We start from the raw sequence: 23,211 nt of genomic DNA, 5'->3' as shown, positions 1-23,211 counted from the left end.
GATACATGATGACACTCGATACATGATGACGCTCAATACCTGATGACACTCGATACATGATGACGCTCGATACATGATGACGCTCGATACATGATGACGCTCGATACATGATGACGCTCGATACATGACGCTCGATACATGATGACGCTCGATACGTGATGACGCTCGATACATGATGACGCTCGATACATGACGACGCTCGATACATGACGACGCTCGATACATGACGACGCTCGATACATGACGACGCTCGATACATGACGACGCTCGATACATGAGGACGCTCGATACATGACGACGCTCGATACATGACGACGCTCGATACATGACGACGCTCGATACATGATGACACACGATACATGATGACGCTCGATACATGATGACCCTATGGCGGTCGATACATGATGACGGTCGATACATGATGACGCTCAATACCTGATGACACTCGATACATGATGACGCTCGATACATGATGACGCTCAATACCTGATGACACTCGATACCTGATTACACACGATACATGATGACGCTCAATACCTGATGACACTCGATACCTGATGACACACGATACATGATGACGCTCGATACATGATGACACTCGATACATGATGACGGTCGATACATGATGACACTCGATACATGATGACGCTCAATACCTGATGACACTCGATACATGATGACGCTCGATACATGATGACGCTCGTCTTAAACAATTTTATATGGTGTCCTCTTGTGGTTGTGTTTTCTGTAAGTGTGAAAAAGGTAAGTGACCGTCAACCTGAGCTTCCCATGCAGTAACTTTTACAGGTAATCATTTGTCACCTATTCGATGTCTGTAGTACAATCATTGCAGGTTCAGTATCTCCAGTGGTTGTTCGTCGGATAAGTGACGCAACTCAGGAACTAAGCGAGTTACCTGTCTGTACATTCTCGATCTTGTCCCCATCAGTCTTGTATTGCAGAGGCCACAGAACAATCCCATACTAAATGGTGGGATCTGACCAAAGTTATTGGTGGAATCTCCAACGTGTGCGAACTTCTGTTTGATGATCCCCAGGATTTTATTTCCTCTTAGGATCTCTGATGAGACGTGATCATGGAGGTTGAGTTAATTATCAAAGATGACACCTAAATCCTTCTCCTGCTGGACATTTTGAAGATCAATGAGCTTCATTAATGTTGTTGCTATTCATGGTGTTTCACATTCTGATTTGACCTTCTGATATCAATCAATTTCACGATGCACATAGCCTCACGTTATTGAAAGGGAGTTGCTAGGTGAGGGACCATTCAGGTGTTCCATCGAAATCATCTTGCAGGAACTACATCTAATCATGATTGGAAACATGTCCAAAAATAAGTGTCATCTTCCTTCCTTCCTTCCTTGTGTGTGTAAGTGCTGTTTCATCAGGATGAGGATTACCACAATACAGTGGCGCGCAGACATGGAGCAGTGCTGATGCAACCAAATTGTGCACCTACATACATGTGCGAGTACGATAACGACCAGATGCCATATTGTCTGCCGATCCCCTGCAACGTGTTTTTGAAAGCGTCAAGGGAGGATAAAGTGGCAGGATCGTTCTCCAGGTGGTCCCAATTCATGCAGGTGTGGGGAAAGAAGGATGAGGCAGATAACTGAACACTGCAGCTAGGTATCATGAAGCGGGAGCCATGTCTTCTGGTGCGTGAGGATGCTTCAGTGAGGTGTGCACTCCACCTGATGTCCACAAGGTCATGGCGAATGCTGCACATCCAGGCAAGGACGGCTTTGAAGTCGTCTACTCTCCAAGGTGGCCATTGGAGTTCTCAAAGCATGGCCGTGTCCTCACGCACCACCTGCATAATGAGCATCTCTCTGCTGGACCATCTGAGGCTTCTTAAGATGTTACGCCGAGTGTGAGCATCCCATGCTGTGGCAGCATATTCCACAATATGTCGAACGTGAGTTGTGAACATGATCTTCTTAATTCTATGGTTACAATGGCTGAAGTTTGACTCGGGAAGGCATTGATGGAGTTGCTTTCTTGACAGGTGCATACACGTGGGTGTTGAAATTCAGCTTTGAATCGATGATGACGCCAAGGTATTTGCCCGTCGGGCCCAGCTGCTTTGTGCAGTTCAAGGTTTTTGAGAAGCTTGGTTACCTGTTTGCGGCCAACAGTGATGTCATCCATGGTTGGATTGAGGCTGGGGCCTAGATCAGGTAGTGATGAATCACTCTCATCAGTAAACATCAGAAGAGAATTGCCTGTTCAAGATGTTCGCTTTATGCTTGGGATCGCAGTGAAAATTTTTCCCTCCTTCAATGGCGCGACTCCCATTTTATCACAGCGTTGAGATTTCACCAACACTTTCAACTTATTATTGCCATTTTGGTCACTACTGATGATGTCAGACAGGTATTTATTATAGTTCTGGTGCCAGATCTGAGTTTCCTTCTTTATGTTGTGGTAACGAAGCCTGTCGCTATCTCTGTTGTGGCACCTTTTTGTCGACCTAGCTTCCTTACAGCACATGCGTTTACGTGACGATGTCTCAAAGCAACATTGGCTGAATGTAGATTTTTTTTTTTTTTTTTTTTTTTTTTTTGTATACAAGATCGAGGCTCGTGAAAGAGCGAACATTAATCACACAGAAAGACAAACCGACACATAAAACATATAACATAGGGAGCGGTAGACAAGATGGGGAGAGAGGGGGAAGGACACAAACACAACATTTGAGAGCAGGGACCGAGAGACATGGAGACATCGAGAGATCTGAGAGAGGGCGAGGGCTTTGGGGGGGGGGGGGGGGGGGCGTGGGAAGGGGGCAGTGGGAGAGGTATAAAACATATGGACACTGCCAGGACTTCCAGGAAAGAAGTTGGAATTTCAAACAAGGTGGATCTGGGGTGAATTAGCGGGGGTAGAAAAGATCAAGGTTTTGGATGGGGGAAGATAAGAGATGGTGGTGAACAGCTGTTTTAAAGACCTGGAGGGAGGAGTGGGATTGAAGGGAGTGAGGGAGTTTGTTCCAGAGGCGGGAGAAAAGAGGAATGAAAGAGTGAAGGTGAGCGGAGAGCCGAGATTTCGGCAGTTTAACCATCAGAGGGTTGCTGGCAGATCTTGTGCGACCTGTAGGAATATTTGGGGGACAGAGCACAGAGAGAGCTGGGGGTGCAAGGCCGGAGAGGAGTCGGTAGAAGACAGAAAGACCACCTACCTGCCTGCGGTGAGTGAGTGAAAGGCCCTCAGAGATAGCTTCATCGCGGGAGATTCCAATAATTCTGAAAGCTTTGGTTTCGACAGCGTGAAGCCGAGCTAGGTGTGAGGCAGGAGCACCGGCCCATAGGGGAGAACAGTATTCCATTGAGCTGCGGATGAAAGCCTTGTATGTGGTGAGGAGCTCAGGTGTGCCGAGGAAGGACTTCGCACGACGGAGGATGCCCAGTCGGCGACTGGCTTTGTAGGCCAGCTTGGAAATGTGGTTTTCCCAAGAAAGATCATGGCAGATAGTGAGACCCAAAATCTTGAGCGACAGAACTTCTTGGAGAGGATTGTTGAGAAAGTAGATGGGAGGGTTGTCCAGTCGATCTTTTCGGAGAGACATAGTAAGAGTGTGAGATTTGTCAGAATTGAAAGACATGTTCCACTTGTTTGACCAGTCTGTGATTTTGTCCAGGTCTTCAGAGAGTGAGGAGGCAGCAGACTGCCGATCTGAGGGAAGAGGAATGGAGCGGCAGAGAGTGGAGTCATCAGCAAAGAGATAGAGAGGATTTTCGAGAGAGTCAGAGAGATCATTGATGAAGACCAGAAAAAGCACGGGGCCCAGAACACTGCCTTGGGGAACTCCAGCCTGAACAGGAAGAGGAGATGAGAGAAACCCATTCAGGGCCACACGTTGACTACGACTAGAGAGGAAGTCCGCCAGCCATGCGTGGAGATTTCCATGGATACCAAAGGAGGAGAGTTTGGTGAGCAGAGCGGGGTGCCAGACCGTGTCGAAGGCACGTGATATGTCGAGGGAGACAGCTCTAATTTCCTGTTTGGCATTGAGGACCTCCATCCATTGTGGAGACAGCAGAAGCAGCATGTCCAGAGTAGAGTGACCTGGTCTGAAACCAAATTGATGATCAGAGATCAAGCCATTGGAGAAGAGGAAAGATTTCATATCAGAAGCAATGATGGATTCCATGACTTTGCTGATAATTGGGAGAAGGCTGATTGGTCTGTAGTTGCTAGGATCTGTTTTTGCACCTTTTTTGTGCAAAGCGGTGATGTTGGCTGATTTCCAAGCAGATGGCAGTTGACCTTGAGCAAAAGAGAGGGTGAAGAGAACAGAGAGAGGGTGAGATAGAGCAGCAGAGCAGGATTTTAGGACCCGTGGGCTGATGCCGTCGGGTCCAGTTGCAGAATCAGAGTCGAGGGTTGACAGAAACTTTTCCACCTTGTCAGGAGGAAAGGACACGGAGTCCAGGAGCAGCAGGGTACGACTGGGTATGGTGGGTACAGAGAGGGATGGGTTTGGGACACAAGATTTAGAGGCAAACACAGAGTTGAGGCATTCAGCTTTTTCACGTGCAGAGTCAGCTGTGTAGCCGTTTGAGGTAAGGGAGGGGATGGAGGGGGAACAAACACCAGAAACGGATTTGACCAGACGCCACCAGGATTTGGAAGAGGGAGACAGATAAGAGAGTTCGGTCTTGAGAACGGAGAGATATTGTTTCCTGGCTCTCCTGAGGGTGGACACACACTTGTTTCGGGCTTTGTGAAAGGAAATGAGATTTCCTTCCGTTGGATTTGCTTTCCAGGAGACGAAGGCAAGTTGTTTCTGGGCAACAGCCTCACCACAAGATTCCGTGTACCATGGACGGGAGGAAGGGTATGACAACTGAAGACGAGATGGGATAAATCTGTGCATGAGAGAGAGCAATTTACTTTGGAAGAATTCCCAGGATGAGTTGATGTCAGAGGTGGTAGAGATGGGAGACCAGTCCAGATGATTGATGGCTGCTTGAAGACCGTGCCAGTTGGCCTGAGTGAAATGCCAGACTCGTCGACGCTGAGCAGGCTCCCTGAGGATGGTCAGAGAGATGTCCACTTTAACAAGGACATGATCAGATGATCCGATCGGAGCAGAAGAAGAGCAGCAGACATTTTCAGGGAAGTTAGTCATAACCAAGTCCAGAAGAGAAGATGTTCCGTTGACTGAGATCCGGGTCGGGAAATTGACAGATTGTGCCAGTCCCAGTGAGTCGCAGAAGTCCTTTGCTGAGGAGCCATGGCTGGTGAGAGAGGTACCCACACCCAGCCAACTGGCATGATGACAGTTGAAATCACCACATATGAGGAAGAGAGAGTTGGGATGAGTAGATAGAAGTTGGTCCATATCATCAGACAGCGAGATGTAGATGGAGTCATCACTGTTTGGTGGACGGTACAACACACATATGAACAAGAGGTGGGAGCGAAGGGGAAGCCGTAGCCAGAGGTATTCCTGGGGGTGAGGTGGAGAGAGTGCAGTGCAGGGCGAGTGAGGAAGAGAGTTTTTGATAAAGATAGCAACCCCGCCTCCAGGACGAGGCTCAGGTCTATCATACCGGAGGAGGGAGTAGCCCGGGAGAGATACTATGGAATCAGAGACATCATAAAGGAGGAAAGTTTCTGTTAAGCAGATCACGTCTGGTTTGACAGAAGCAACCTGTATGGAGAGATCAGTTAAGTTTGAACGAAGGCCCCGGATGTTTGAGGTCCATACCGTTAATGAAGAGGAAGGGGGAGCATCAGATACAGAACAGGGGGGAGGAGGGGTAGGGTAAGATGTGGAAGAGGTGGAAGAGGTAGGGAGAGCTGTTGAAGGTGTGTCAGAGATTTCAGAATAGCTTGGAGAAAGGGAAGGATGGGGCGGACAAAAGGTTTGATGGTGATTGGGTGAGCCACAATGAGGTGTTATTTGAGGAGGGGGAAGAGCGAGGCAGAAGGTTGGGGGAGATGGAGGTGAGAGTTTGAAGGGGGAAGAAGCGGGGAGGACGCTTTGAGGAGGGGGAGTGAGCGGGGGGAAATTGAGAAGCAATGAGGGTGGGGAGATTTGAAGGGGAGGGGTGAGGGGGGAGTTTGGGAGGGAAGGGACAAGGGGAGGGATTTGAAAGGGATGGGATATGGGGGAGATTTGGAGGGGAGGGGTGAGGCAGGAGTCTAGGAGGGGAGGGGCGAGGGGGCGTCTTGGCGGGGAGGGGTGAGGGGGTAGTTTAGGAGGGAGGGGGCAAGGGGGGAGATTTGAAAGGGATGGGTGATGGGGAAGATTTGGAGGGGAGGGGTGATGGGGAAGATTTGGAGGGGAGGGGTTATGGGGAAGATTTGGAGGGGAGGGGTGAGATTGGATTTTTGAAAGTGTATGATTTATGGGAAACGAACATTTATTGCAAAATGAGTTTCTTGTGACCTTCGAGTTAAAAATACGTTTAAGGACGCTGGATGGAGGATGGAGTGCAGGAGAGTTTAGGGAATGTAGAAAAAAGGCACTATAGGAGATGGATATTTTTTTTGGGATGAATTGATTTGGTGAGCAAGTCGAAAGCAGCCTTTTAAAGAAGAAGAAGAAAAAGGTGTTATGAAATATGACGGAATACATAACTTGAGGGGAAAGTGTAAACATTGAAGGTTAATGAGTGAAAACTATCTGCGGAAATGGGGGAGAAACACGTGGTCGAAGAACGAACGAACGAATACGAATGAATAAACGAATGAGAACAGAGGAGGAAATGTTTTTTTTTTTTTTTTTTTTTTTTTTTTTTGAGTTGAGATTTACACAAGGAAGTAGGCTATGGGTGAAAAGCCTGGGAATACAGAGAACGAAAGTTATTGGATCACAAACGACGGACCACTGAGAGAAAAACAAAGCCTCAAGGTTGTACAGTGCACACTGTACAAGGCCTTGCTCGCGACACGGCAAACAGACGATCAATTTATGAAAGATAAACACCGAGAAACAACCAAAGTTGCACACAATAACTTCACACACCGAAAGATAAATACAGTTTCGACAAAATACAATTGTGAACAGACTTAACTTCGAAAAACGTGGAGACCGTGTGGAGCTTCGAAAATCCCTGCCGCCGTCTCCAAGATCTCACGAGATCTCCCTGTTCACAATGAGCTGGTAGATGAGCTGGTTTTGGAAGGGATGATGTCATCAACAATTTTTTCCAGTGCAGTCTACGTTTCAGTAGGCAGAACGTCCACTGGTGTTGAGGTAGAGTGACGGTCGGCACATTGATCTGTCCATGATTTGGCATCAGACCAAATGTTCACCAGGTTGGCTCGTTTCCAAAGAAGGATTGTACGACGAGGTGCTTTCTACCTGTATGCTCGGGTACTCGGGTAGAGGCAGAAACATCAACCGCAAAGATGTACGTGCAATATCTCACAACTTCTGGCAGATAATTAATAAACAGGATGTACATGCAATATCTCACAACTTCTGGCAGAAAATTAATAAACAAGATGTACATGCAACACCTTACAACTTCTGGCAGATAATTAATAAACAAGATGTACATGCAACATCTCACAACTTCTGGCAGATAATTAATAAACAAGATGTACATGCAATATCTCACAACTTCTGGCAGATAATTAATAAACAAGATGTACATGCAATATCTCACAACTTCTGGCAGATAATTAATAAACAAGATGTACGTGCAATATCTCACAACTTCTGGCAGATAATTAATAAACAAGATGTATGTGCAATATCTCACAACTTCTGGCAGATAATTAATAAACAAGATGTACATGCAATATCTCACAACTTCTGGCAGATAATTAACAAACAAAATGTACATGCAATATCTCAACTTCTGGCAGATAATTAATGAACAAGATGTATGTGCAATATCTCACAACTTCTGGCAGATAATTAATAAACAAGATGTATGTGCAATATCTCACAACTTCTGGCAGATAATTAATAAACAAGATGTACGTGCACTATCTCACAACTTCTGGAAGATAATTAATAAACAAGATGTACATGCAATATCTCACAACTTCTGACAGATAATTAATAAACAAGATGTACATGCAATATCTCACAACTTCTGGCAGATAATTAACAAACAAGATGTACATGCAATATCTCACAACTTCTGGCAGATAATTAATAAACAAGATGTACATGCAATATCTCACAACTTATGGCAGATAATTAATAAACAAGATGTACATGCAATATCTCACAACTTCTGGCAGATAATTAACAAACAAGATGTACATGCAATATCTCACAACTTCTGGCAGATAATTAACAAACAAGATGTACATGCAATATCTCACAACTTCTGGCAGATAATTAATAAACAAGATGTACGTGCAATACCTCACAACTTCTGGCAGATAATTAATAAACAAGATGTACGTGCAATATCTCACAACTTCTGGCAGACAATTAATAAACAAGATGTACATGCAATATCTCACAACTTCTGGCAGATAATTAATAAACAAGATGTACATGGAACATCTCACAACTTCTGGCAGATAATTAATAAACAAGATTTACGTGCAATATCTCACAACTTCTGGCAGATAAATTAATAAACAAGATGTACATGCAATATCTCACAACTTCTGGCAGATAATTAATGAACAAGATCAAACAAGAGAAAATAAAAAAACAAACATGGCATGTATCAAAGAAGAAAAAATATAAAAAAACAAACATGGCATGTATCAAAGAAGAAAAAAACAAAACAAACAAACATGGCACTTATCAAACAAAAATAAATATTAAAAAAACAAACATGGCATGTATCTAAGAAGAAAAAATAAAAAAACACAAACATGGCATGTATCAAATAAGAAAAAATATTTAAAAAACAAACATGGCATGTATCAAAGAACAAAAAATATTAAAAAAAACAAACATGGCATGTATCAAAGAAGAGAAAATATAAAAAAACAAACATGGCATGTATCAAAGAAGAAAAAATATAAAAAAACAAACATGGCATGTATCAAAGAAGAAAAAAAACAAAAAAAAAACATGGCATGTATCAAAGAAGAAATAATATTAAAAAAAACAAACATGGCACTTATCAAACAAGAAAAAATATAAAAAAAACAAACATGGCATGTATCAAAGAAGAAAAAATAGAAAAAAACAAACATGGCATGCATCAAAGAAGAAAAAATATTTAAAAAAACAAACATGGCATGTATCAAAGAAGAAAAAATATAAAAAAAACAAACATGGCATGTATCAAAGAAGAAAAAAAAACAAAAAAAAACGGCATGTATCAAAGAAGAAAAAATAAAAAAAAAACAAACATGGCATGTATCAAAGAATAAAAAATATAAAAAAACAAACATGGCATGTATCAAAGAAGAAAAAATATTTAAAAAAACAAACATGGCACTTATCAAACAAGAAGAAATATTAAAAAAACAGGTGCGCGGGAATTCTGGGGGGGCGCGTGTGGCGGACAGGTACTTCGCGGCTTCGGATACGCGGGCGAGAGTCGGTGCAGCCGTCACGGACCTCGAGGCTGATGCTGCTGATGATGCTGATCCACAGCATCAGCTTACACAGCATACGCAGCATGCTGATACACACCTCGTGACCGCCGCCACGCCCCGCCCACCGCCGCGGCGAAAACCGCCACCGCGGGGAAACCCGCTAACTCCACCGGCCTGGCGGAGCCAGCCGCACTCCTCCAGCTCCACCACCTGGTGCTGGTTCCACGCCAAGTTCGGCCACGAGGCTCGGCAGTGTCATCCGCCATGCTCCTTCAACAGGTCGGGAAACGCCCGGGCCGGCGCTCAATAGTGGCGATGAGCGCCGGCCGTTCGAGCAGCCTGCTGTTCATAACGGACACCTTATCCGGGCACCGTTACCTGTGCGACACGGGAGCGCAGGTGAGTGTCGTTCCCGCCGGTACGTCAGACAAGCACGCCACAGGCGGGGGCCCCGCGCTGCTTGCCGCGAACGGGACGCCCATCCGTACGTACGGAAAACGCTGCCTCTCTCTGCGGTTCGGAGGGCAGGTTTTCCGATGGACGTTCGTCACCGCCGACGTGCCCATGGCACTGCTTGGCGCAGACTTCCTGTGCGCTAATGGGCTCCTGGTCGACGTAAAGCGCAGACGTCTTGTCCAGGCCGAGACGTTCAGCTCGCTCGCTTGTGCGCTGCCCAGCTCGTCGAGCAGCTCAACGAGCGGCTCGCCGAGCGGCTTGCCAAGCGGCTTGCCGAACGGTTCGGTTCCGGCCACGTTGATCTGTACGCTTCCGGCAGCGGACGAATTCACCCGCCTCCTCGCCGGCTTCCCGGCCCTCACGCGGCCCACCTTCTCGGCGGGGGCCGTCAAGCACGGGGTGGCCCATCACATCCCTACCGTCGGGCCACCGGTCTACGCCCGGGCACGCCGCTTCGAGCCGACAAAGCTGGCGGTGGCAAAAGCGGATTTTCGCTACCCTGGAGCGACTCGGCATCGTTCGGCACTCGGGGGAGTGCTTGGGCGTCGCCGCTGCACATCGTGCCGAAGCCCGGCGGGGGATGGCGACCGTGCGGGGACTATCGCCGTCTCAATGACGCCACCACTCCTGACAGCTACCCCGTCCCCCACATTCAGGACTTTTCCGCCCGTTTGGCGGGCATGTCCTTCTTCTCGAAGGTGGACCTCATACGCGGCTACCATCAGGTCCCCGTCAGGCCGGAGGACGTCCCGAAGACGGCGGTCATCACGCCATTCGGACTCTTCGAGTTCCTGCGGATGCCCTTCGGTCTGAAGAATGCAGCTCAGGCGTTCCAGCGACTGATGGACAGCGTCCTGCGCGACTTGGATTTTGTCTACGTCTACCTGGACGATATCCTCGTCGCCAGCGCGTCCCGCGAAGAGCACCTACGCCACCTCCGCACGCGCTTCGAATGCCTGGGCCAGCATGGCCTGATTGTGAACCCCGCAAAGTGCCGGTTCGGCGTCGCCGTAATCGATTTTCTGGGGCACTGTGTCACCAGGCACGGAGCCGTCCCCCTGCCGGCCAAGGTGGAGGCGGTGAAGGGGTTTCCACGCCCCCGCACGATCAGAGGGCTGCAGGAGTTCCTGGGCATGGTGAACTTTTACCATCGGTTCCTGCCCCGTATCGCCCAGCTCCTGCGCCCCCTGCACGAAGCTCTCCGAGGTAAGCCGGGCAAAGGCGACGTTACCTGGACCGAGCAGATGGACACGGCATTCACGGGCGCGAAGCTCGCCTTGGCTAACGCCACCATGCTCGCGCACCCGGCGCCCGATGCACCGATCGCCCTCACCACCGACGCCTCGGACTACGCGGTGGGCGCGGTGCACGAGCAATGGGTGCGTGGAGCTTGGCAACCGCTGGCGTTCTTTAGCCGGCAGCTTCGCCCGCCCGTACGCCGTTACAGTACCTTCGACCGCGAGTTGCTCGGGCTTCACTTGGCGGTCAGGCACTTCCGCCATCTGCTTGAGGGCTGTGCGTTCACGGCCTTCGTCGACCACAAGCCGCTGATCTTCGCGATGGGCAAGGTCACCGAGCCGTGGTCGGCCCGGCAGCAGCGTCACCTCTCGGCCGTGTCCGAGTACACGACGGACATTCGGCACGTCGCGGGGAAGGACAACCCGGTGGCGGATTGCCTTTCCCGGGCCGTCGCCCACGCAGTCCACCTCGGCATCGACTATGCCCGGATGGCACCGGACCAGGCCGCTGACCCCGACGTCCAGGCCTTGCGGACCGCCGTCACGAGCCTCCGAGTCACCGAGGTGCCGTTCGACGGCGCGGTCGCAGCCCTCTTATGCGACGTCTCCCTCGGGCGGCCTCGCCCCATCGTGCCCGCGGGCTGGCAGCGCCAGGTGTTTGACGCCATCCACGGCCTGTCCCACCCGGGCGCGAGGGCCTCCCAAAGGTTGATCGCCGACAAGTTCGTCTGGCATGGCCTCCGGAAGGCCGTCCGCGGCTGGGCCAGGACATGCCTCGCGTGCCAGCGCGCCAAGGTGCACCGGCACACCCAGGCCCCGTTGGCCCCGTTCACGGTGCCGGAACGCCGGTTTGACCACGTCCACGTGGACCTGGTGGGACCTCTGCCCCCCTCGCGGGGTTTCACCCACGTCCTCACCATGGTGGACCGCACCACCCGGTGGCCGGAGGCCGTGCCCTTGGCGTCGACGGCGGCGGCGGACGTCGCGCAGGCTTTCATCGCCACCTGGGTCGCCCGGTTCGGCGCCCCCTCAGACATCTCGTCCGACCGCGGCCCCCAGTTCACCTCTGAGCTCTGGGGGGCGGTCGCGCAGGGGCTCGGGGTCCGGCTGCACCGAACCACGGCCTACCACCCCCAGGCTAACGGCCTGTGTGAGCGATTTCACCGCTCATTGAAGGCTGCGCTCCGGGCCACCCTCCGCGACGGCGGCTGGGTCGACAGGCTCCCCTGGGTCCTGCTGGGCCTCCGGACGGCGCCCAAGGAGGACCTGCGCGCATCTGCGGCGGAGTTGGTCTTCGGGCAACCGCTGCGGGTGCCGGGCGAGTTCCTCCCCGATTCCACGGCACCATGGTCCGCGGCACAGCAGCGCTCCGCTCTGCAAGAGACCGCCCAGAGGTTCACCCCGGTGCCAACTGCATGCCACGGGCACCCACCGACGCACGTCGCCCCGGAGCTTCGCACGGCGGAGTATGTCTTCGTCCGCCACGATGCCCACCGGACACCACTGTGGCCCCCGTACGATGGGCCTTTCCACGTGCTGGAGACCGGGGCGAAGCACTTCACCCTGGACATCGGCGGTACTCCTGACCGCGTTTCTGTAGACCGCCTCAAGCCGGCCCACCTCGACGTGGACCATCCACCACCAGTGGTCCGACCCCCGCGTCGGGGCCGCCCCCCTGTGGGCGGACCCCCGGCACCGCCCAGCCCCGCTGCCACGCCGCCCCCCGGTCCTGCACCCATCCCAGGGGCAGCCAGGGGCATCCCACCTGGCATCCCTGCACCCCGGACGCCGCCGATCGCCAGGGGGTGCTTCGGCCGGGTCATCCGTTTGCCCCACAAACTGGCCCTCCAGGTGCGCGGGAATTCTGGGGGGGCGCGTGTGGCGGACACGAAAGCCCACTGGCGTGGTAACATCATTCCGCGCACCAAGTGGGCGGCGGCCACGCCCGAGGGGTAGGCGTGGCCTGAGGATATACACGGGGCGCGCAGCCCGGAGCGCGCTAGTGTTACAGTGAGCTCCTGAAATAAAGACGCTTATAAGTTACCGCTTGTCCGCTTCCTCCTTTGCTCGCAAGCAGCGCGCGTAACGCCGCGCTTTAATGGCATGTATCAAAGAAAAAAAAGAAAAAAAAACAAACATGGCACTTATCAAACAAGCAGAAATATTAAAAAAACAAACATGGCATGTATCAAAGAAGAAAAAATAAAAAAAAACAAACATGTCATGTATCAAAGAAGAAAAAATATTAAAAAAACAAACATGGCATGTATCAAAGAAGAAAAAATATAAAAAAAACAAACATGGCATGTATCAAAGAAGAAAAAATATAAAAAAACAAACATGGCATGTATCAAAGTAGAAAAAATATAAAAAAACAAACATGGCATGTATCGAAGAAGAAAAAATATAAAAAAAACAAACATGGCATGTATCAAAGAAGAAAAAATAAAAAAAACCAAACATGGCATGTATCAAAGAAGAAAAAAAACCAAAAAAAAAAACCATGTATCAAAGAAGAAAAAAAAAAAAAAAAACAAACATGGCACTTATCAAACAAGAAGAAATATTAAAAAAACAAACATGGCATGTATCAAAAAAAACAAACAAAAAACAAACAAACATGGCACTTATCAAACAAGAAGAAATATTAAAAAAACAAACATGGCATGTATCAAACAAGAAAAAATATAAAAAAAACAAACATGGCATGTATCAAAGAAGAAAAAACAAAAAACAAACAAACATGGCACTTATCAAAGAAGAAAAAATATTAAAAAAACAAACATGGCATGTATCAAAGAAGAAAAAATATTAAAAAAACAAACATGGCACTTATCAAACAAAAAAAAAACAAAAAAAAAACATGTCATGTATCAAAAAAGAAAAAATATAGAAAAACAAACATGGCATGTGTCAAAGAAGAAAAAAAACAAAAAAAACAAACATGGCACTTATCAAACAAGAAGAAATATTAAAAAAACAAACATGGCATGTATCAAAGAAGAAAAAAAATAAAAAAACAAACATGGCATGTATCAAAGAAGAAGAAAAAAAACAAAAAAAACATGGCATGTATCAAAGAAGAAAAAATATAAAAAAACAAACATGGCATGTATCAAAAAAGAAAAAATATTAAAAACAAAACAAAAAAACCCCTGAGAATTGTGACTAAGTATTACAAACCATTAAGAATACCAATTTAAAATGGCAATGCGCTTGTTTGAAATATTTTTGCTCTGCATTTGTACTGTTCTACTCTGGTTTGACACCACCCTCCCTCCCCCCACCGCTGTTTTCACCAACCAGAAACTACATGAAATATAAACGCATGAAATTTTAATTTAAAAAAAACATTTTAAGAATGCATTTCAACACTTGTATCTCTTTCACAAATTCTACACGTGTTGATCTTCTCCACCACAATATACACTACATGGCCAAAAGTATGTGGACACCCCTTCTAATTAGTGGATTCGTCTGTTTCAGCCAAACCCATTGCTGACAGGTATATATAATCAAGCACCCAGCCATGCAATCTCCAAAGACAAACATTGGCAGTAGAATGGGCCGTACTGAAGAGCTCAGTGACTTTCAACATGGCACTGTCATAGGACGCCATCTTTCCAACAAGTCAGTTCATCAAATTTCTGCCCTGCTAGAGCTGCCCCGGTCAACTGTTAGTGCTGTTATTGTGAAGTGGAAACGTCTCGGAGCAACAACAGCTCAGCCGCAGAGTGGTAGGCCATACAAGCTCACAGAACGGGACCGCCGAGTGATGAAGCGTGTAGCGCGCACAAATTGTCTGTCCTCGGTTGCAACACTCACTGCTGTTACGGATTCATAACTTCCGTTATTGGGGTTTTCACCCACTTGACGTAGTTCTGATCTTATGTACTATTATTATCTTCAAAATGTTTATTATTCAGGAACGGTTATCTAAAGTTAAAAAGGCTAACTTTAAATGATACAGGAAACCGAACCGGAAGAGAGGAAGAGGAAGAAGCGGCGCGAGCAAAGTCAGAGAAGACGCGTGATGTCAGCGCTCCGTAACAAGCAAGGTCTACCGACAGTCGCGAGGGAATTTTGAGTTCCTTGAAAGGACATCCGGCGATAGGAAGTATCGCTGGAGGGGGAGAAATCTGCGTAGTCAGATTTGGGCGCTGTGATTCCGACGAATCCTCGCCTCGTCTCAAGCAGGAGCCGTCGGCCATTTTGAACCCCACGCTTCGGATACCAACGAAGGTTTTGCCTCGCGTCATCTTCACACCAACATCCTACCGTCTGTCGGGGATGTGTGTGTGCGACCGCTTCGTCTCCAATTATGTTGCGGGTTGCTGAGTGAGCGGTGAAGGTGCGCCTCTGGAGGGCGCCCTTGTACAGTTTGGTGGGGCGATCTCCAAGGCCAACTGTACGCGCTTCGGATTTCGACTGGAGAGCGAGATTCAGGCTTCGACCGGATTTCGTTCTATCGACTGCTGGAGCGAATCACATACGCCTTGGAAAAGGTTATAGAGACATTGAGGAGTGTCCTTTCACTCACTGGCAGCGCAGTGAGTTACCTGACTTCATTAATGGTAAATAGAGTGCACTCTTATTGGCCATTTGTTGTACCGTGATTCCTGTGTATGATTTCAAATACAATTTTGTTCATTTGTAATCATTGGTGTGGTTTCACTATTGATTTTCAACACAGGGTAACATATTTTTCTGCCGGGGCTCCTCTCGGGGTTCGGAGGTTACCGAGACCAGGAGATTGTAGAGGACTTCGTAACACTACCAAGTTCCAAACTGCCTCTGCAAGCAACGTCAGCACAACAACTGTTCGTCGTGAGCTTCATGAAATGGGTTTCCATGGCCGAGCAGCCGCACACAAGCCTAAGATCACCATGCGCAATGCCAAGCGTTGGCTGGAGTGGTGTAAAGCTCGCCGCCATTGGATTATGGAGCAGTGGAAACGCGTTCTCTGGAGTGATGAATCATGCTTCACCATCTGGCAGTCAGACACAAATCTGGGTTTGGCGGATGCCAGGAGAACGCTACCTGCCCAAATGTATAGTGCCAACTGTAAAGTTTGGCGGAGGAGGAATAATGTGAATCTGGGGCTGTTTTTCATGGTTCAGGCTAGGCCCCTTAGTTCCAGTGAAGGGAAATCTTAACGCTACAGTATACAATGACATTCTAGATGATTGTGTGCTTCCAACTTTGTGGCAACAGTTTGGGGGAAGGCTCTTTCCTGTTTCAGCAAGACAATGCCCCCATGCACAAAGTGAGGTCCATACAGAAATGGGTTGTCGAGATCGGTGTGGAAGAACTTGACTGGCCTGCACAGAGCTCTGACCTCAACCCTAGTGAACACCTTTGAGATGAATTGGAACGCCGACCTCACTAATGCTCTTGTGGCTGAATGGAAGCAAATCTCCGCAGCAATGTTCCAACATCTCGTGGAAAGCCTTCCCAGAAGAATGGGGGCTGTTATTGCAGCAATGGGGGGACCAACTCCATATTAATGCCCATGATTTTGGAATGAGATGTTCGACGAGCACATACGGGTGTGATGTTCAGATGTCCACATACTTTTGGCCATGCAGTGTATGTCTTTTTCAAACCGATTAGTTTTCTGAGGTGTTTGTCTGCTCTGTGCCTCGTCCACAAACCTCCTCCTCACTCACCTTCCCCCACCACCTTACCTCCGCTCATACAGTGCAGCATTTCTCCATGCGTTTAAGAAGCGTTGTCATCTCCCATCCCATGATCTTTATCTCCGTCTGGCAAAGATTGGGAATTTGGAATCAGGAAAAGCATCCACCTCCACCCCACCCTCTCAATGCTTCCCCTTCACCTCACCCCCTAAATACTTACCCTCACCTCCCCCCTCTAAACCCTTCCCCCCACCCCCACACACTCAACTCTTCACCCACACCCCACAGCCCACACACTCAAACCTTCCCCCACACCGCACATGCTCAAACCTTCCCCCCCACTCTTCGCATTTACTTCCTCGAAAACTCTCACACTCAAACCTTCCCCCACACACTCAAACCTTCCTCCTCACTCTTCGCACTTACTTCCTCCACAATGCTCACACTCAAACCTCCCCCCACACACTCAAACCCTCCCCCACACACTCAAACCTTCCCCATCACACTCAAACCTTCCCCCACACACTCAAACCTTCCCCCACACACTCAAACCTTCCCCCACACACTCAAACCTTCCCCCACACACTCAAACCTTCCCCCTCACTCTTCGCACTTACTTCCTCCACAATGCTCACACTCAAACCTTCCCCCACACACTCAAACCTTCCCCCTCACACTCAAACCTTCCCCTATACACTCAAACCTTCTCCCACACCCCTCACACTCAAACCTTCCCCCACACACTCAAACCTTCTCCCACACCCCTCACACTCAAACCTTCCCCCACACACTCAAACCTTCCCCCACACCCCTCACACTCAAATCTTCCCCCACACCACCCACACTCAAAGCTTCCCACACACCTCTCACACTCAAACCATCTCCCACACCACCCACACTCAAAGCTTCCCCCGCGCCCATACATTCAAACCTTCCCCCATACCCCACACACTCAAACCTTAACCCACACCCCACACACTCAAACCTTCACCCTCACCTCTCACACTCAAATCTTCCCCCACACCACCCACACTCAAAGCTTCCCCCACACTCACACATTCAAACCTTCCCCCGCAACCACACACTCAAACCTTCCTCTGCACCCCACACACTCAAACCTTCCCTCGCACCCCACACACTCACACCTTTCCCCTCACTCCATCCCTCCTCCCATCCCCACCCAAGGCATCAATTTTTCCCCACAAAGCCTTCCTCCCTCCCCCCGCACCATCCTAACGCCTCCTCCACCCCTACCTCTAACGGTGTGGACCTCCAACATCCGATGTTTCCGCTCTAACTTGGTGTGCTGAAGTGTGGGAAGAAGTGGTCTAACTTTAAACCTGGTCTACTTTAAACCTGCCTAACTTTAAACCTGCCCTACTTGCAATGCAGCCAAATGTAAAACAGGCCAAGAAGTGCGAAGTGGAGAATTTGCTCAACGCAATTGGTGTGCCAGACGATGTCAAAACTGCAACAACACTTTACAAAACGACAACATGTTTACCTGATTCACATGATCATGTTTACCTCTCACCCTAAGGAACCAATGGATGAACTTGCTATTGCATGCCATGATGGAGACCGGACTCTGGTCCAACACCTGCTCTCACTGGGAGCCATCTGTCCGGCACACCTGAATCCCCAGCACCCAGTCTTATTAGCGGCCCGGCAAGGACACACCAACCTGCTCGCTGAAATGCTGGAAGCTTATCCAGGTAGTCTTAATTATTCCTCCTTCTATGTTCTTCTTTTTCTTCTTTCCTCACCTCCATCTCCTTCACTCCAACCTACTAATATCTATTTCTACTCTCACCTTGAAGCCATCCATGCTTCAAGAGGCAATATTAAGGATGTGAGGGTGGGGGGAGGGGGAGAATAACTGAAACAGCAGGGATTGAAGGAGCCACCATCGACCTCCTGGTGGGGTCTAGACCAGTGGTTCCCAACCTTTTTGTACTCGCGACCCCTTTCTCAAAACCCCGAAACACACGCGACCCCCCTGCCATCAGCCGTTTCAGTTTTACAAATTTTCTGAGAAGGAAAAGGGAAGAAAGAGAAAACAATCATGAATTCATCAATTTTTACAAATTTTACTACAATATTCCTTGCACATTATAAAATTCGGGTAATTTTAGTTAATTAGTCAAACCAAGCTCATCATTTTTTCTCACTGCCATCCATCGTCACACAATCCATGATCGTCATCACTAACATGTCATCATCTCTCCAACCTAGCTAGTGGGATGGTTGGGGTTGCATCTGAGCAGCGAGTCCTGGAATTCGTGGCGGGGTGTTTGTAAGAGCCAATCTCATGTCATCCTCGACATCCAATCTGTTCCTGGGCTTCGTTTTGATGTGGACGAGGGTAGAAAATCCGGCCTCGCAGAGGTAGGTGGAGGCAAATGGAAGAAGAACACGTAAGGCCAGCATGCTGACCTTGGAATATGATTGATGCATAGCGCACCAGAATTGAGTCACCGATTTCTCCTGGAACAGGTCACGCTCACCTCACGAGAGTCGTTCCGTAGATCCATGAATTCATCTTGGACTTCGTCGGGGAGGCTGGATACGTCAAGTGTAGCAGAGAAAGGGTTTCTTACCAGTGCCACCTCTTCTCCTGTGAGCTCAGGGAAGTATCGCTGGAATTCCTTTTCTCGGGACTCAAGGTGTCCGGTAATCTCATCCTTCAGGAACTGGTCTAGTTCGCCCTCAGACTCATCCATCACTCCGCAGAGTTTTTCAAACATGGCGATGTTCCCAAGATTGACTTTCCGACGCCAGTTCTGCAGTTTGGATATGAAGGCCCGCAGATTGTCTTGAAATAGGAGAACGTGTGTTTCCCTTCCCTGAAATGTCAAATTCAGCTTGTTCAGCCGGTCGAAAATGTCCGCCAAGTACGCAACCCGTTTATTCCACGTTTCACCATCGAAGTGAGCCAGAAGATCTCTGTGTTCTTGCACTTCCAGAAAGAACCTGATTTCGGCTTTCAGCTCCAGACACGATTCCCAACGTTCCCTCCCGACAACCAGCGTACACCCGGATAGAAGAGAAGGACCTCATGGTCAGCATCCATGTCTTTGCAGAGTTCTTTGAATAGACGAGTGTTGAGTGCCCCAGCCTTCACGTAATTCACAATTTTGATCACAGAATCGAGCACTTCCCGCAGAGTGGCAGGAAGCATCTTACTGGCGAGAGCATATCGGTGGATCATGCAGTGGATGCCCTTAGCTTGGGGAGCCAGCTCCTTCACTCTTGTCTGGAATCCTGACTTCGATCCCAGCATAGCTGGTGCTCCGTCCGTACAAACCCCGCACACGTTTCCCCATTGCAGACCTTCGGTATGAAAAAAGGTAGAGACCTTTTCCATGACGTCAACAGCTTTTGTAGTGGTTTCAAGTGCACTACAGAACACGTATTCTTCTTTGATGTCGTCTGAATGAATGTACCTCACGAAGACAAGCAACTGAGAACATGAACTCACATCCGTTGATTCGTCGAGTTGAAAGGAGAACAACGGAGAATCTTTGATTTCATCCAAAACCTGCTCTTTCACATCCATAGACATATGAGAAATACGCCTATGAAGAGTATTATTCGACAAAGATACTTGCTGCATCTTCTTCGCGCTGGCTTCCCCGAGAACAAGCTTCACCATCTTCAACATGCAGGGTTTGATAAGTGTCTCTCCAATGGTGTGAGGCTTTTTGTGTTTGGCAATTTCCAACGCAACTTCATATGAGGCCTCCACTGCTGCTGCACTATGTTGCTGAAAAGACCCACTAGCATCGAGCTTTTGACGTTTGAGAAGAAGCTCATGGCGTTTGAAGAACTCCAAATCCTTCTCTGCGTGCTCCGGATGCTTCGTCTCCAGGTGACGCTTGAGTTTCGAAGGTTTCATCGACTCCGCACTCAGGACAACATGGCGCAAGACGCATTGTGGTTTCTCGACGCCGTTGTTGGCGAGTACTGTGGTGAAGCCAATGTTGAGGTCGTCTTCCGAGTATTTGCTTCAGATCTGTAAATACAAAAACCCCGAAATAGACTATGTTCATCTCATATCGGCAACACATCGAAAAGGGCGAGCGAAACTATAGCCAACTCCACCGGCACAACATTATGTTGTGTGTTCCAGGTATCAGCGAAATGAAAGTTTTGGTAATGTTCCCTTCTCCCAAGGCTACCAAGTTCTCCCAAGGCTACCAAGTTCTCCCAAGGCTTCTCAACCCCCCAGCCCACCCTCCGCGACCCCCTGGGGGGTCGCGACCCACAGGTTGGGAATCCCTGCTCTAGACGGAGCACCTCATTCAGTGGGGGCAGGGGGTGAATCCCCCTGAAACTCTGTGACGTTTTGCGTTTTCTTACCTTTTAGATGCCTTGTATACATGTCTTTGATGGATTTCAAAACTCATTCACGAAAAGTGTGTATTTTCATTTTATTTTTGATGATTATATGTAGCTTGGCCTATAAGCCAAGTAAATGAACAATCTGAAACCTCACTTGGCACATAATGCTCAACAACTTAAAAAGTTTGTACAGAACTGCACAATAACTCGGTCATGACTAATGAGGCTTTAACTTTGATTCACAATAAGAATGAAACATTCCGGAAATCATTCTAAATAATAAAATAATCAATTACATAAGATGTACCAGCGACAAGTTTCCCGAGAAATGAATGATCGGTGTTTATGTATCCGCAAGAATTTGAGTGATGGGGATGGAGGGAGCCGAAGGGGAGCAGGAGGGGAGGGATGCGAGAGGGCAGGGAAGAAGAGGAATAGGAGGGAAGAAGAGGAGTGCAAGGGAAGAAGGGGAGGGGAGAGAAGAAGAGGACCAGAAGGGGAGAAAGGGAGGGGAGGGGAGGGGAGGGGAGGGAAGAAGAGGAGCGGAAGGGGGAGAAGGGGAGGGATGGGAGAGGGGAGAGGGGAGGGGAGGGATGGGAGAGGGGAGAAGGGGAGGGGAGGGATGGGAGAGGGGAGGGAAGATGAGGAATAGGAGGGAAGAAGAGGAATAGGAGGGAAGAAGAGGAGTGGGGGGGAAGAAGGGCAGGGGAGAGAGGAAGAGGAGCGGAAGGGGAGAAGGGGCGGGGAGGGAAGAAGAGGAGCGGAAGGGGAGAAGGGGAGGGAGGGAGGGGAGGGAAGAAGAGGAGTGGGAGGGGAGAAGGGGAGACATGGGGGTAGAGGGGACAGGGAGGGGAGGAGAAGCGGTTAGTGTGGGAGCCGGAGGGGAAAGAAGCGGAGAGGTGGAAGGGGTAGGGAGTGGGAGGGGAGAAGGGGAGGAGTGAGGAGGAGGGAATGGGGAGGGAATGGAAGAGGGGGGGGGGGGGGCAGGAGGAGAAGGAATGGGGGGAGGGGAAGGAATGGGGGGAGGGGAAGAGAGTGAATCTATATCTATAAAACACAGTGTGTGTGTGTGTGTGTGTGTGTGTGTGTGTGTGTGTGTGTGTGTGTGTGTGTGTGTGTAATGTTACCGATAGACTCCTAATGGAGAGGCTCACGTACTTGATATTTGGCATAGACATAGCCATTGAGCCTGGGACGAACATGGCCGGGACCATATTTCACGAGATCCATATTTTTTATTCATATTTACCTCAGCACATTTCAGCGAAGTACCCGCTAATCTCAGCCGGTTCCAGAGCAGCTTGCTGATTCGCTCAGAGCGATGACGTGTTGTTCCATTCCCGCCGCCAGACTGATTCGCTCAGAGCGATTACGTGATGTTCCATCCCGTCACACGTCACACGTTTTTTCACCTTTTATGCGATCATGTTTTGTATCGATTTTGTGCGATATGAATTAAATGTCTTTGAAACAGCTGTGAAACGTCTTTCCACAACCCTTCCGTAACCGATTGGAGCAGTTTATTGCCGCACAAAACGAGTTCCGCGAAAGCTAGTTGGCCGAGTCGTGCTGACCAAGATGGCGACACGGCGGCTTCACTTTTCACGGAGTATGAGCGTTCTATATATTTTCAATTCAGTGCGCCCGTGATTTGTGGCATAGACATGACCATTGGGCCTTCACGGTGTAATTTGTGCGAGGCTTTTATCCGAGTGAGCTTGAGTCGAGAGGGCGAATGTACGGGTTGGGAATGTACGGGTCTCCCTTCCCCCGCCCGGCAACGCCGGTACTTGAGGACGTCACAGGATCGGTGAGTCTCCAAAATCCGCTTCGTGCTGTTGCGAATATGCAGGACTATGTCCGATTGTTATGCTGCTCTCCGACCATGAGAACTGCAACGTCATTGTTGACTGGCCATCCCCTTCCCTCCCCCTTCCCCCTCCCCTTCTTCCCCTCCCCCTTCTCCCCTCCCCCTCCATTTTCCCCTCCCCCTCCATTTCCCCCTCCCCCTCCATTTCCCCCTCCCCCTCC

General features: G+C 49.1%; 1 protein-coding gene across 7 annotated transcripts in view; it reads left to right on the top strand.

Annotated features, from left to right (window-relative positions):
* LRRK1 (leucine rich repeat kinase 1) overlaps positions 1–23,211 on the top strand; it is a 281,256-nt gene that overhangs the window by 9,821 nt on the left and 248,224 nt on the right. For 6 of the 7 annotated variants that reach the window (XM_078771694.1, XM_078771701.1, XM_078771699.1 and 3 more), the window contains exon 1: positions 18,282–18,551. In XM_078771694.1, the coding sequence (XP_078627820.1) occupies positions 18,296–18,551 (256 nt within the window). In that variant the 5' untranslated portion in view covers positions 18,282–18,295. Of the gene's footprint in view, positions 1–18,281; positions 18,552–23,211 lie in introns of those variants that run through there. The other variant, XM_078771695.1, reaches the window with a different exon arrangement.

The sequence above is a fragment of the Myxine glutinosa genome, chromosome 2 (genome assembly GCF_964187855.1).
Source record: "Myxine glutinosa chromosome 2, kmMyxGlut1.1, whole genome shotgun sequence".
NCBI lineage: Eukaryota > Metazoa > Chordata > Myxini > Myxiniformes > Myxinidae > Myxine > Myxine glutinosa.
This window is presented reverse-complemented; position numbering and strand designations above follow the sequence as displayed.